The 14,713-nt window shown below is 43.7% G+C and overlaps 1 protein-coding gene across 1 annotated transcript in view; it reads right to left on the bottom strand.

Moving 5' to 3' along the window:
- xkr6b (XK, Kell blood group complex subunit-related family, member 6b) overlaps positions 1-14,713 on the bottom strand; it is a 53,364-nt gene that overhangs the window by 3,731 nt on the left and 34,920 nt on the right. The window contains exon 2 of the mRNA XM_071902377.1: positions 3,035-3,231. Within this exon, the coding sequence (XP_071758478.1) occupies positions 3,035-3,231 (197 nt within the window). The remainder of the gene's footprint in view (positions 1-3,034; positions 3,232-14,713) is intronic.

Here is a 14,713-nt window from a genome sequence, read left to right as displayed (position 1 = left end):
GCTCTCTCCATGTAGCTGTAGCAAGACACCTCTGTTTCCATAGCTGCTTGCGTCCACTGACACAGCTGTCTCCCTCTCAGGGTCATAGTGTACCAGGACAGGTGATGTGGCCAGCGCTTCGTTCAGCTTTCGTAATGCCTGTTGCTGTGGCTGGTCCCATGCCCACACAGTCTTTCCTTTCAGCAGGTCATACAGACTTCCGACTGATGACAGTTCTGGTATGTACTTGCCCATGTAGTTTATCATCCCAAGGGCTTGTTGGAGCTTGTGCACATTAGTAGCCTCCTGTAGGTCGCTGATAGCACATACCTTGAGTCGGCTCTCATTCTTCTTGCGTCAACAATGTGGCCCAGGTACTGCAGCTCTGACTGCCTGAACACACACTTGATAAACATGGTCAACAGGCTACTATCTAAGGGTATCTTTGATCTGACAAGCCATCTTTGGTTGGAGTGCTTTGAAAGTCTTTAGGTTCATGACAGTTATGATTGATTCTGCCCTTGACATATGTCCTATATGTAGCACGACTGTCCAATGCCCTGCACTGCTTTCATCTTACTCCCTGCACCTAGGTAAAAGTCCTCCTCACTCTCATCATTAGCTGTAACTTCTCTTACTGACTTTGAGTGGCACATGTTCTCAGAGTGACCTTTTTTCCTGCATTTTCTGCATTCTGACTTTGGGCATTTGGCGGATCCCTGTGCTTTATTTTGCCGCATCTTCCACACTTGTTGCTCACAGAGTCCTCATGCTTCCTCTCGCTGCATCTGTCGTTGGCCATCTCTCGCTCCTCGTCGCTCGTTGCCAGTGGGACACCTCTTGCACGCTGCTTTCTGCTTGGTCCTCCTGCTGGCTTATCTGCTGAGCAACGTCCTCTGCTTGCTGCACCATCTGCACAGCCGTCTCCAGGGTAAGGCCAGTCATCAGCTGCGGTATCCTCGAGAGCTCCTTGTCTCGGATTCCCACTACCAGCCTGTCTCTGGTGTATTCATTTTTGCTTTCTCCAAAGTCACATTTCTCACTCAGCTCATAGAGCGCTCTGATGAAAGAGTCTACCTTTTCCCCAGGCTTTTTATGCACTAGTAGAAACACATGGATGGTGTTTTTCTTCGGTACAAAGTATTCATTTAACTTAGTTAATAAACACTGTGTAATAGTCATTTTCGTCTTCTTCCTCCCCAAAGTTGAATGACTTCAAAATATTTTCTGCTTTGTTGCCCATGGCATATGTAAGTGTACTAACCTGAATCGTTCTGTAGCATGTGAATCTCTGTCTCCGCATGGGCCAATCTCCATGCTCAAGTTGAAGCTGTCGGGTGGATTAAACTTCGGCATTCTGTTCTTTTAGTCCAGTATCTGTCACCACCTGTTGTACTCTATAGAAGGTGACATCACCTGGCACCAAATACCAGCCAATGGCAGATGTCCAGTTCAGTACCCTACTTTTCACCATTAGGTGTCAGGTTCCACCACAGATTTGGGTTTGTGGTTTAGTTACTCTTTAAGTTGTAATGTTAGCTAGAAAGCTAACATACCTTTTCTACCGTTATTACATTTCTCTTAGGCCATGGAGGATGGAGACCTTGTTTTGTGTGAGTTGGCTAATGCTTCTAAGCAGTTTATTTCACTATTAATTTAGGTTATTTATCAAAATTGATATTGGAGTGCCTATTCTCTTTTCTTGTTGTGGGCCTTCGTTTGTATCATGATTTGTGGTCTGCTAGCTAGCTATTATTTTCGGTCCGCCTTTGTTTGATTTCAAGGTTAGAAGTTAGTTTACTGTGAGTGTGTGAGTTTTAGTCTAAGTTGACATTGTTAAAATGGCATGACTGCATGCTAGGCACTGAAATACCCGAGAGACATTCAAGGGGAACTGTGTGAGTGTGTTTGTGAGAGAGAGCGAGAAAGAGAGAGAGGGAGAGAGAGAGAGAAAAAGAGACAGTTTGTTGATGCGTTTTCTTTTGGAGGTGGAGGGGTGCAATGTGGTTGCCATGTACAAGATTCACCTCTCTGAGACTAAACTCATTTATAGGCCTAAGCAGATTTCCTTGGGTCTTCTAGATTTTTGTCGTTTGTTTGATATTGTCATCAGCCTAGATGTTATCGGAAATTTTGAATGTACAATTGCTATACTTGGGTTTGATACCTTAAGTTGTTATATTGTTAGGGTTAGGGTTATATTCACAAATAAAACAGGTGGCGAGCTTGAAACTAGCACGAACACAGCTAGTTTTTACTTTACCTGAAGGATGGCTAATTGATTTGACAAAATAAAAATGTGAAAAATGTGTGGATGTGTATCAAATATTACTATTAGTGAAACATCATTGATATGCATCAATAGCCTCTCTCACCCATGAATTATAGTTTGATCTTGACTTGACTGCCATTCCACAGCAATCACATATGTTGTATTTCAGTCAAAGCAATTTATCAAATTCTTGAAGAGCGTTATCATCATCATACTTAAGTGGGTTATTCAGTCACAGCAGTCTCCATTTAGTACACCAATTCGGTTTTCTTAAGAAATTTATGATAGCAGAGACAGCAGATATGTCAATGCAGTAACCTGCAGAATGAAAAATGATGGAGCATTATCTACATAGCAGCAGCATAGTGCCCCTCAGCAAATGCATTGATGGTATTTCTATAGACACCCAGATAGAGAAGGGTATCACTTGTTATCATGGAATTGCCTTCCTCAGGGAATTATATTGCATGGGGAAATTGGAATTGTAAAAGAGGTTTCAATACTAGGAGTGATGAATGTTGGAGATTTTAAGATATTGGTAGACAATATTGCACATACAGTAAAAAAAAGTGTCATGTGAAAATTGATTGGTAGGTATAATATATGGAAGCATCTTGACATCCAGTGTTGACCCATGTACTATGTGATAACAGCAACAAAAGTAGGACAAATTTATGTGAAAAAGACAGAGATGTGAGATGACCTTAAATTAACTTAATACATAAAAAAAAAACAAAATCAGACTTAAGTGGTCCCAGTATAGAGCCTTAGGGAACTCCTTACACTGCAGCCGCTCAGCCCTGTTGCTCTGGATCATGATGCAGAGCTGCAGCACCAGCTGAGGGGCACTTTCTAAGAAGGTCTCTAGCAGCCGCAGCATGTTGACATCGGCATATTCATACATCATAGCCCAGTAAAAACGTCGCTGGTTCTCCTTCTGCCGGTGACTTTGTATGCCAAGGTACATGGTGCGTATGTACCTGAAAAGAGAGAAAGGATGGATAGTTAGACAATTTGAAACATAAATTACCTTCTGTTTTCTTATAACACGTGCCCTTTTCTGTAATAGATGTTTCACTCTGGTGATAAAGAAGGCAAGAGAGCACTTTGAGACATCAACAATGCATCTAAAAGGACGGTGCTTTGCTATCCACAGACATGCAGACATGTCATAGCAAAGCACATGATTAAATCTGGACAACACTAGGGGGCATACTTAGCTACAGTCTTTAAGGTACAGTAAAATGCATCCTTCTGCATTCATAAGGAGTGTATCATTGTGTTCTGAATTAGTTGAAGGGAATGTGTCCAATGTATTGAAGAATTTGTCTAATGGTGAATAGAGTATATGGAAGTTTACTTTAATAGAACACATATAAGTATGTCATCAGGAGTGATACAACACATAATTGAGATAAAACACATTGATAAAACAATGATAAAACACAGAAAGAAGGAAAAAAATCTACATTTAGGTGAGATAAAAACATAAAAAAAACAACAAGAGGCTTAAAAAATAAGATCTCCTGCTCATCACTTTACATTCAACTAGCAGACACTCAAAAAGTGAACGACAATCACCACTCATACACAGAGTGCATAGTTTCTCCCCTGGGCAAAAAGCAACTATTATACATAACTTAGAAGCTTTACTCCTCAGTCTAACTGCCTTGTGCAAAGCAACAAGAAAAAAGACATCTTTGGAATGACATGTGATTAAAAAGATTTTACAATCTTCTCTATAACCATTGAAGTTGTGATTGTTGAACTTGTTATAGAGTGCATACAGTAAGCAAGGCAAGTGCACCATATGACCATATTGTCAGCTGCTGGAATGGCTATTTTCATGATGGGGTTTGATGAGGAAATCACTGTGGTAAAGCCAGAGAGAGGGTAGGTAGTGCAGCTAAGAAGTGGCAGCTAATTGAATCAAGCTCCGGTTGCAATCAAAGGCGTACCACTGCTTTTGAAAAGGACAAGACATTGAGGCTGATTCTGTGCTGCTGAGCGAAATGTAATATGCAGCTCAGGGCTGTGATATGGCTAATTAAGATCATAATCTTCTTTAGGTTTGGGTTTGTTGTGAAATGTAATGCCGCAATTGGAGCCGCCAATTACCGTGTGCAAAAGACAGCAAGCAAACAATGACAAAGACACACAATTTCGACGAAGCCTTGGATTGGAGCATTACTTTACACACTTTTGAAAATGCACAGTGAAAACATCAATCCGTCTTATGAAAGAAAAACAAGTGAGCAAAACGAGGGAGTGCAGTAGTTTGGTGGAAGCATGGTGGGGCTTTCATCCTCTCCTACCAGTAAATGCACTTTAGTTTCTCCAACATATTGTTAACCCAAATCTGACTGTAGAGAAAACAATCATTGAAACCATCATGACAGTTCTAGTGGTTTATAGTTACCTTAACAGTGAGTTCAACCATTGCATATTGGGTGGTAGCTGCAGGGTCTATCTGCCTGAGCTGACAGAGTGGCCAAATAAATCTACCACTTGATGTGAAGGCAGTCAACCGAGGACAATAGCGTAGCAAGGACAGAAATAGCCTAGACAGTAGCACTCCCCAAAACAAATTGAGAGGCCATGGATCTAAATTCAGGCCTTAAAAGTGTGACATAAATTCATTGCAGCATAACAAGCAAAACCAGACACAGTGCTTATGAGTGGTTTTAGATACATTTAGGTGCAATTAGCATGGGAAGAGGGATTGTTGTTAAGTTTGAAATGGGGTTGGGTGCAGTGCAGTGTAAAGAGCTCAAGTGGGGTCCACCTGCCTTTGGTTATTGTTTTGGCAAAGATAAAGGCACTAACCAGTTTGTATTCCCCTACAACTATGAACAACTTTTTAGACCTAAATGTGACAAAACATGGGAACATGGAATACAAATGACACAAACCATGATCAGGTGTGTGATCTGTTTGCATTACATGTGGAATGGAAACATTTCTTTTGGGGAAAAAAAATCAGCCATCTTTATTGTTGTTTATTTGGATAGGTTAAAAAAAAAATGCTGTGACATCCAAAGGGACTCAAACACTTCTAAGCACAAAATAAGAAGCTATATACAGTATATAGTGGATCTGTCTGCTACCAAAAGGGCAGCACACCCGCCTCCCTCCCTCCCTTTTTGTTCTGACAAAGCTGGCAAGTCTCTGCATGGTCCAGTCAGTCAGTCAATTAGCTAACCTGGAAAGACAGCCAGAATTTCCCAAAAGGAGTGATGAGATGAGACGATGTTTCACACTAAGACTGTGGACCAGAAACCTCAGCACACATCAACTGTAGCTGGAAAATGACAGTATAGATTCTCAGACACTAGCTATGCAAATTAGGCAAACGTTAGAAGTTGTCTTTTAGTGCATGGAAGGAGACATGGGAAGGAATGCTGATATGAACATCTAGTCTTTGGCTGACATACTGTAAATGTGCAGCAAAACAATGTCACCCAGATTCAGATATTTAGTCATGGAAGGTACACATATGTCATTTGGGAAATGCTTATTATGTTATTATTTATGCTTTACAGTACCATGAGAGGACACAATTATAGGTGGCCCCACAAGGAACTGAAGCCCTATCCCTAGCATTGTTAGCCATACTCTTCCCGGGAGCGTGTCTATGTTCCCTCAGCCCTATGTTCCCTCAACCCTATGCCAACTTACCTTCTGACAGCCTTGACCGCAAGCTTGCTCTAACCTTAACCTCAGTGACCTCATGCCTCAACCCAACCATCTCATCTGCCCTGGAACCACTCGACCGCAAGCAACCCTAACCCTAACCTCAACCATACGAGCTCCTTGCCTAAACACACAGGGTTGAGGGAACATAGGGCTGAGGGAACATAGGGATGACCCCCTCTTTTCCCACTGAGCAGGACTGCCAATGCATGGAGGGATCAAAAACAGAAGTGTGTGGGTAAAGGTCTGGCAGCTCAAGGAACATTAGGCGGAAGGGGAAAGCAGTCTTTCTCGGGACACTGGACAGGGGGACAAGAAAAGGGAAAAAATGGACAAAAGTTTTTTGGGATCAATAGCTCTGGGCTGTGAGAGGCACCATTATATCCAGAGGTAAAGTCTGGCATTCCGTGACATTTCCAGTTGGACTGGTAAATGTCAGATGGAACAAGTCAACCCCCTCCCTCACTAATGACATGCCACAGAGACCTACACAGACCCTTTGTCTCCGTCCCCCTATTTCCATTAGTCTGTGTGTTCCACTGATACGTCTCACTGGTCCCTAGTACCTCTGTCAGAAACCGTATTCTTCAGTCCTCAGTAGCCGTCTCACTTAGAAACATGCAGCAAATGTAATTGTTGTGGATGGGATAACATGGTATGGATATCTGGTTTGATATTTCAGAAACACTGGCTAAGTGTTAGCGATGGCAAGTATTTTGTTTGGTATTGATAATGCACATTATCATTCGTTTTGAACTGATATGCACAATAATTCACACTTCAGACTTGGCATTCAGGCATACATGAATGAGAGTTAGTAGTATAGAGATTCACACCCGCCCCTTTCCTGTCTGGTAATACTGTTTGTTAGTTCATATTCCCTTGGTTTCAGCAAAAAACTTGTACAGTTAAACACTTTGGGTTTCACGGCTGTCAGAAAAATCTGAACTCACTCCATCACTTCCCCAACACACACATTTAGCCCATGCCTTCACAAGAATCTCACACACATCACAGGATTGTGATGCACACTGTTAACACTCCCACTGAGCCGTTTCAGATGTAGTCACACAAATTACTCCCTAAAAATATACACGCACTCACATACACACACACAAGCATACTTGTCAGCGTTATAGGTAATAGGGGATTTCCCTTCTATTCCAGACACGTGTCAGATACCATGGATCGCTGTCTCTCTCTCTCTCTCTCTCTCTCTCTCTCTCTCCCCCTCCCTCTCTCTCTCACCACTTAGTCTGTGGTCCAGTCCGTTATGCTTTCCTCCCCCCTGTCCTTTTAGCTCCATAGCTCCTCTACATGGCTCCTCATGAATTATTTGTGGCAAGATCATAGCGATCGCTCATGGCTCGTTAAACAGCGCACGCATGGCCTAACAGCTCGACGCTGTGCCGGGTCGTGTTCCAAGCCCAGCCGTCTGCCATTGCTGGAGAGACACAGGCAACCATTTACCCCCCCTCCCCCCAACACACACACACACACACACACACACACCTACACACACACACACACACACACACACACCATCTTAATCATTTAAGAGAGGCAATGTAGACTAGCCTGCATCCCTAATTGACCAACCAAAAGAGAATGCATGTTGTAAAGCACAGATAGAGATCTGAAACTGTAATTACAAGGTTTGCATGAGTAGGCTTCATGAGGTCTGAGTATAGCTATTGTGAGGGACAGGTGGGATGACATAGGCGCACACACACACACACACACACACGCACACACACGCATACACACACACACACACACACACACACACACACTCACACACTCACAGAAACAGTGTGGGTGACTGGCTGCCTGGCCATGTTGTTTCTCCCTCTCCTCCAAAGTCATTGACCGATGAGTCATCCAGCCACCCTTACACTAATCCCTTGAGTGGGTGGTTGGTAAGACCGGCAACACACACACACACACACACACACACACACACACACACACACCTAGCTAAGTTTAACGGCATCTATCATCTAAGGCAAGCTTGTGGGAGGGCTTGGGTGCTCAGACTGCATTCATGACTTGTCATAACCTGATTCATAATAGGATCACAGATACCAGCACAGCAGCCAGGATGATGCTAGCCATGAAGCAGACCTCACACATTCCCTGTAACAGGTGGAATACGGCAGAACGCTAAGCATGGGGGACACATAACATACGCAAGGCCTGAGGGTTTTTGAAAATGTGCATGCGCGCGTGTGTGTGTGTGTAAGGTAGAGATGTGATGCCAGCTGCGATGAGTCACACCCTGACTCACTCGGAGGACTTTCATAGGGGCCGCACATCGACTAACAATGAGGTTTAGCCCTCCTTTATCGGGGAGGTTTAACTTTCTGTCCCTCTTTTGCTCTGTGTCCTTCTTTCTGTGTCTCTTTCTCTCTCCTCTCGCAGGAAGCAACACTCACAACTCTCCCTATACCATCCCACCTCCCTGCCGAGAAGGAATCCAATTTCTGTGTTTGGGCTTTTCGTTTTCTTTTGCGATGTAGCTTTTTTTTTTTTTTTTTTTTTTCAGAGGAAGTAGTGAAGGAGCGGGGGGGTTAGGGGGAGGGGGGGGGGGGGGGGAAGCGGGGGGGGGGGGGACTGTAGGTACAGCAGGTACTGCTTGTCTATTCATAGCCTCAGAAGTCACAAACTCTTTTCTCGCTCCCTGTGCTGTTTTCCTCTGTCTCCACCCCTTCAGTGTTTTCCATCTTCTCTTCTCCCTCCTTATTGCCCTATTTAGATTAGAACGGCAGCTAAGAATTCTGCCCTTAATGAATGAAATCTTACCAAAATAAAAAGACCTCATTACTTTGGCTCTCTGAGTTTGGTCCAAAATGAAACTCCCACCATTGGGAAAAAATATGACCCCTACTCTTACTAAATGCCGACATGAAAGTAAAACTCATCATGAAATATTGTAGATGTTAGTAGCTGGCCTAAAATCTTGAAAACAGTTTTTTTTTTAATATTTGAAATATTTCCAAAATATTGAGCAATTAACATTAAATGGATATATAATATATTGGACCTGGACGCTCTGGCCAGAAGATCTCTCAGGCTTAGGTCAACCTGTTTTGCCTTTCTTACACTCCTTTATGGCCTTCCTGTACCTGATTATATCTAATTTAATGGGTGCTCAGTGTCCGTCCACTGCTTTTAAAGTCTAATCTACCTTGACTCTCTTATCTTTCTGTTCTTCTGGTGTATTATTCTTATTGTAAAATGTTGAAAAGTGCCATGTAAGATCTATTTATTATTCAATATCCTTCCCTCTCACTCTGCCCAGGCCTCTGCGTGCCTAACCCTCTGTCCAACCACTTCACCCAGTTTGATACACTGTGCCCTTCAGTCTCTCCAAGATTAAGGCCCTCTACTTTAACCCAAATCACCAGCATTTGCAGTAGCAATCATACTCAGTAATTAGTAAGTACAGAAAACACACACAACGTTTTCCCTTTTTATGCTCCTATGCAGCCTTGCTGTACTTGACTATTCATGGTGCTTGCACACATACATATTGTATGTGCACCCACAATGTCTTTTTGAGTTCAATTTTGGCTTTCTAACAAAGTATGACAGGGACAGATTAGAGGAGTCCTCCTCCCCTGGAGCGGTCCACAAAGTGCCTATTACATCACTGGGATGGCAGCGGTGGGAGCACAAAAACCTCTCCCACTGGGCCAGATAGCTGTCCATGTATGAGTGGCTGATAACAGACATTTTTTTCTTGTAGTACTCTATTGATCCTCGAAGGAGAAATTCATCTTTTCACTCAACCCCCTTCCCCTTCCACAGGGAGGTCAAACCGCAGGGTCGGCTACGGAGCGGCCTCCCTGGAGCTGGTAGGGATTCAGCGTCTTGCTCAAGGACACTTCAGCAGGGCGGATGTTTGCTGCCTGCTGTCACGGGGGATTAAAGTTGAAAGACGGTCTCCCAAATGCCATGCTGCTGCCCTTTACAATGAATGGGAGCCCGGCTGGTAGGGAACAGGCCTTAAGTCTCCAATGGGAGCTTCTTAACAGTGTTATGTTAATCACTATTCAGCCATGTGTACAGTGCCAAAGAAAATATAAAAAATTGAATAGAAATAGAAAATATAAAGATCCTGTTATATCAAGTGTCTCTTGTACTCTAGGTCTGAACGATATTGACGAAAAATTTAATTGTGATTATATGACAGAGTATTGCAATTGCGATTTAAACTGTGATTCATATCATCAAGTTTTTCTTGTCATAAATGTATTAGAACTTTAAACTTGTTTAAAGAAAAGTGATTTTGTTAAAAAAATAAATAGATGTCACATGTCAGTGTGCAGGATTTACTGTGTTTGAGTATGATGAAAGGTTTTCACTAATATCGTGCTTGATTCATGGACCAAAAATTACCCGCAGCACTAAAACACATTATTTAGAAATCCATTTTGGGCGCCCCTCTTAAGCAATTGCAGAAGTTAATTTTTTCAATTAATTGTTCAGCTCTATTGTACTCTATATGTACAAGCTTCTATGGGAGAGAAATAGAAATGGGGCATAGGTGTTTTAAATACATTTTTAGGGTTTTATCTCATGGTATGTCAAGAGCAAAGATTTTTCCAGACACTCTTTGTAGCTCAATGGGCTTCTCCTTCAACTGTCTAACACTGATCCTAAATCAGATAGCTCTTTATCCTCCTTATGGCAACAGATAGCCCTGGATGAAAGGCTGGCTGAGCTGAGATCTGAGCCCCACAGGTGAGTCAGACACACTCACATACAAACACACAACGATCTGTGACCGGTGCCTTTGGGCGATTCCCACACCGAGAGCTGTTGAAATGTCGAGTGGAGACCAGGTTGACATGATGCAAGCTGAAAGCGATGGGGAGCGGCAAGCCGAGATGAGGGATGCTGCGTCAACTCTGCTCCGCCCTGTCAGTTCCTCCAGTGTGTACTAGTCAACTATCCCTGACATCTTGACTAAATATTATCACTGTAATGATAACACTTCATAAATGTACACCATTTCATGTGGCTGGTTACAAAAAGTGATTTATGATGGACATTTTTTTTTCAAAGGCCACCAATACCAGTGAGAAATTAATACCAGTTAAATGCAAATAAGTTGTAATCTACAGCATTGGAATTGGGGAGATACGCAAATTATCCCTAAGCACTATTTAGCTTTTATGTGGTTCGGTGCTGCAATGGAAATCTGTGAGAAATAATTGATTTAATTTCAAGTGAATTCAGCTCACTTGCTGGTTTATCAGAATTGCTTTTCCATGTGGCGGCGTCAAAAAGCGTTCTCCTCCCCCCCCTTCTCATATCTGTGCACAGAGCGCAAACACTGACCCCCAGCATGTAGAGTAGCTCTCTGCTCCTCCGCTACTCCCTCTCTTTCTCTCTCTGCACAGCCACAGTCATTTGTCACCATTAGCAACGGTCCTCAGGTACCCCAACCCATTGAGCTGCGATCACATGACAGTGAGCTCACATTAAGACGGGAGAGCAGAGGGGAGAAGGAAAGGAGAGGAGGGAAAAGGCGATAAGAAGATAATGGTGGAAGGAAGAGAGGAAAGGGATAGATGGGAGAAGAAAGGTCAGGAGAGGTGAGGAGATGGGGGGGGGGGGGAGGGGGGAGACATTACAGGAGGGGGGAGAGGAGAGGAGAAGTCCATGTGTCACGTGATCGAGGCCTCTCTGCCTTCAGATGGACAGGAGCCAGAGATGCAGGCTGATCTAAGATCAGTTGGGGTCATTTGGCAATAATAGACTAAAGGCTGATAAGGATAAGGAGATGCAGATTCCATATCAGCGCTAAAGTGAAGGGCTGTTTCCCTGCCTTTCAGATATGGAATCGTATTGAACACATTAGCTGGGTATTAGCAGCTATCAACAGCAATGGGGCGCTATCCAATATCCAGAAGGGTTATCAAATAAAGGGCAGGCTAAATTAAATGAGTGATTTTATTCAGCAATTAAATTGAAAATACATAATGCTGTTCTGACTAGAGGTAACATCATCTACTGTATTTTACACAGAGACTCAAAGCTCAGATAAGTCACACACCACATGCACATAGTGACACAAACCTACGTTCACTATAGCCTAAACTCAATTCTAATTTGAGAAGAATAGGAACTGTTCCCCAAAAACCTTTTACAACAAGGTTTTTTAATTCCCGATCCCATCCAGCTGCAGTGTGGTGGTTGGTTTTTGCCTTTCTCTGTAGTTAATGGAGTTATTGATGTCATTGATTGACCAGATACCTCTGCTGCTCACCTAATGTTCCAGGTTTGAATCTGTGTTGAGTGAGAAGACAAAGAATCAAGCACTAAAATATAGATTTAAAATACAAACTGTAGCTGGACGACTTTTGAGTTGAATCATTACAGTGATTTCAGCTCACTCTTGGATAAAACACCATTTCCCCGACAATCAAACTAACCCTAGATGACATCCTCATCAGCAGTGAGGAGGGTATACAGCTAGCACACTTGAATCAGGCCGTGGCTAATTGCGTAGAAATGGCACCCCTGCATGTTTGCTCGCTAGCCAATGAGAAGAGCGGTCCAGGTTGGCAAAGACGGCTCCATTTGGGTGTAAAGGCTGACTGGCGCCAAGGGCGGCTTCTGTCGACCGATTAGCTGCATAAGGCTGATGCATAAACATGTAGCATACAACCCGACTCGGCATTGTGCCCTATATTCAGCAGCTATCTCCATCCTGTTCGGTCGAAGTCTCCTGGGAACGTGGCAATATCTTTCTGATTTCTTTTTTTAAAGGGTAAATGTGTCACATGCGGTGATATTTCTAGATAACTTTCTTTTTAAAATATACATTGCAGATTTGCAGTTACACAGCTCTTCGTCTCAAATGTTCTGTAGAATTTCTACCCGAGGCACACATGCATGAAACATATTCTACTTCACAATCTCCTCTGGCAGGGAGATGAATTCTATGTGCTCACGATGTCAGGAGAGACAGTTTTGGTTATTACTATAAGAGAGAGAGAGAGAGAGGCAGAGCTCTGACTGAAAACGGCACAGAATCAAATACACAAAATAGCAATGTGCCTGTCAGTGTTGCAAACTCAACCCTACAAGGTTGAATTCTCTAAAACTGACAAGCAATATTAGTTGTGACTGAGAGTTGAGAGGAGACGCTGGGCTGATTCCTAAAATACAAACAGACTGGAGTTAACAGCTAACATTAGCGTTATCACAGCTATAGCAATTTGTTACTCTGTGGCTCTCTGTTGCCTTAAAGGAGGGAAATACTTTGACAGTACAGTGTGAACTGAAATCCCCCCCCCCGCCCCCCTCTCCCTCCCTCCCTCCTGTGGTGTTTTGAGGCTGCTCTTCAACCAGACGAAGGGCCAGATTATGTACGGATTAAGAAGAAAAGGCTTGACCCACTTGCTTTTCAAAGAGCACCAAACCAAAAAGGGCCGTGCGGGGGCTGCCTTCCATTCAGTGTCAGCACTTCTGTTGTACTGTGAGAGACACTTGAAGCTGAAGTTTATTGCACTTAAGACTATAATTAGCAGCAGTGGCTTATGGTGTTAAAAATGCTTCCCTGACTTACCGATTGATTGAAAGTTCTGTGCGTGAATCTCTTTTGTGTCTCTGAGCTCTTACTGCTACCATCGCATGACCAAAAAAATACATAATCACACATTTTTTTCCCCCCAGGTTTGATGGGCTTGCTTGCAGGTTAGGTGGCATTATGCATTTTTCAAGCCCCGAAGATAACACAAGAATGGAGGCAAGAGCCAAGTCAGCACACAAGGAGGAAAAGAGGGGTGGGGATGGGGGGGTTGGGGGGGCGAGACAGAGATAGAGAGGAGAGGCGGTGGAGATAACCGCCAAGAAAGTGGAGGAGAGCGAGCGGGAGAAGGGGAGAATAGAGAGAAGTGACAGTGTGATGTAGTGACAGAGGAAGTGGAGGAGGAGGAGGAGAGGGGGAGAGAGAGAAAGCAGCAAGACAAAGACACGAGGAAAGCGATAGAGAAGGGGAGACAGGGGCTACTAGAGGTGGAAAGACCTGGGGAGTGAGAGGAGAGTGAGAGGAGGAGAGTGAGAGAGAATGAGACCCAGGAGGTAAACTAATCACTGAGCACGCAATGCAATTTTCTGGCTCTGTGCCTCCACTCTACCACACTCCTCCCTCCCTCGCTCTCTCTCTCTCCCTTCCTCCCACCCTCCGCCCCCCCCTCTTCGTCTCGGGGGCTCTTTTTACTATTCCACTCACACACACTGTCTCTCGCTCCTCTATCTATCAGGCTGTACCATTTCAGCGCACCCCTCTTCTCCCTGGTACTGCCCAGTAATCCCCCCCCCCCCCCGGTTCCCCAAAATGGGTTAAGCCACTCTGGCCATCAGCGTTCCAAAAAAACAGAGAAAAAAAAAGGAAGACGATGAAGGGAGGGGAGATTTTTAAAGGAGGGGTGTTGGTGATCCTGTGGTTTTATTTTAGTGGTGGACGATGTTCCTTCGGGGATGCTCTTGTTGAGTATGACAGCTGTGTGCTGTGTTTGTATGTGAGTGTGTGTGTGTGTGTGTGTGTGTGTGTGTGTGTTTTAGTGTGAGAAGAGGTGAAAGAGAGGAACAGACAAATATAACTGCACTCAGCAAACAGAAAGGGAAAAAGAAATAAAATAGCAGCTGTCTGTTTCCTATGTGTGTGCATGTGCGCGTGAGTGCATGTGTGTTTGTGCATGTGTGTGTGTGTGTGCGTGTGTGTGTTTCCCCGGAGGTGGAGGCATTTAGGAA

This window comes from Centroberyx gerrardi, chromosome 18 (assembly GCF_048128805.1).
Source record: "Centroberyx gerrardi isolate f3 chromosome 18, fCenGer3.hap1.cur.20231027, whole genome shotgun sequence".
Classification (NCBI taxonomy): Eukaryota; Metazoa; Chordata; class Actinopteri; order Beryciformes; family Berycidae; genus Centroberyx; species Centroberyx gerrardi.
The sequence above is the reverse complement of the archived record's forward strand: the minus strand, read 5'-3'. Positions and strand labels throughout refer to the sequence as shown.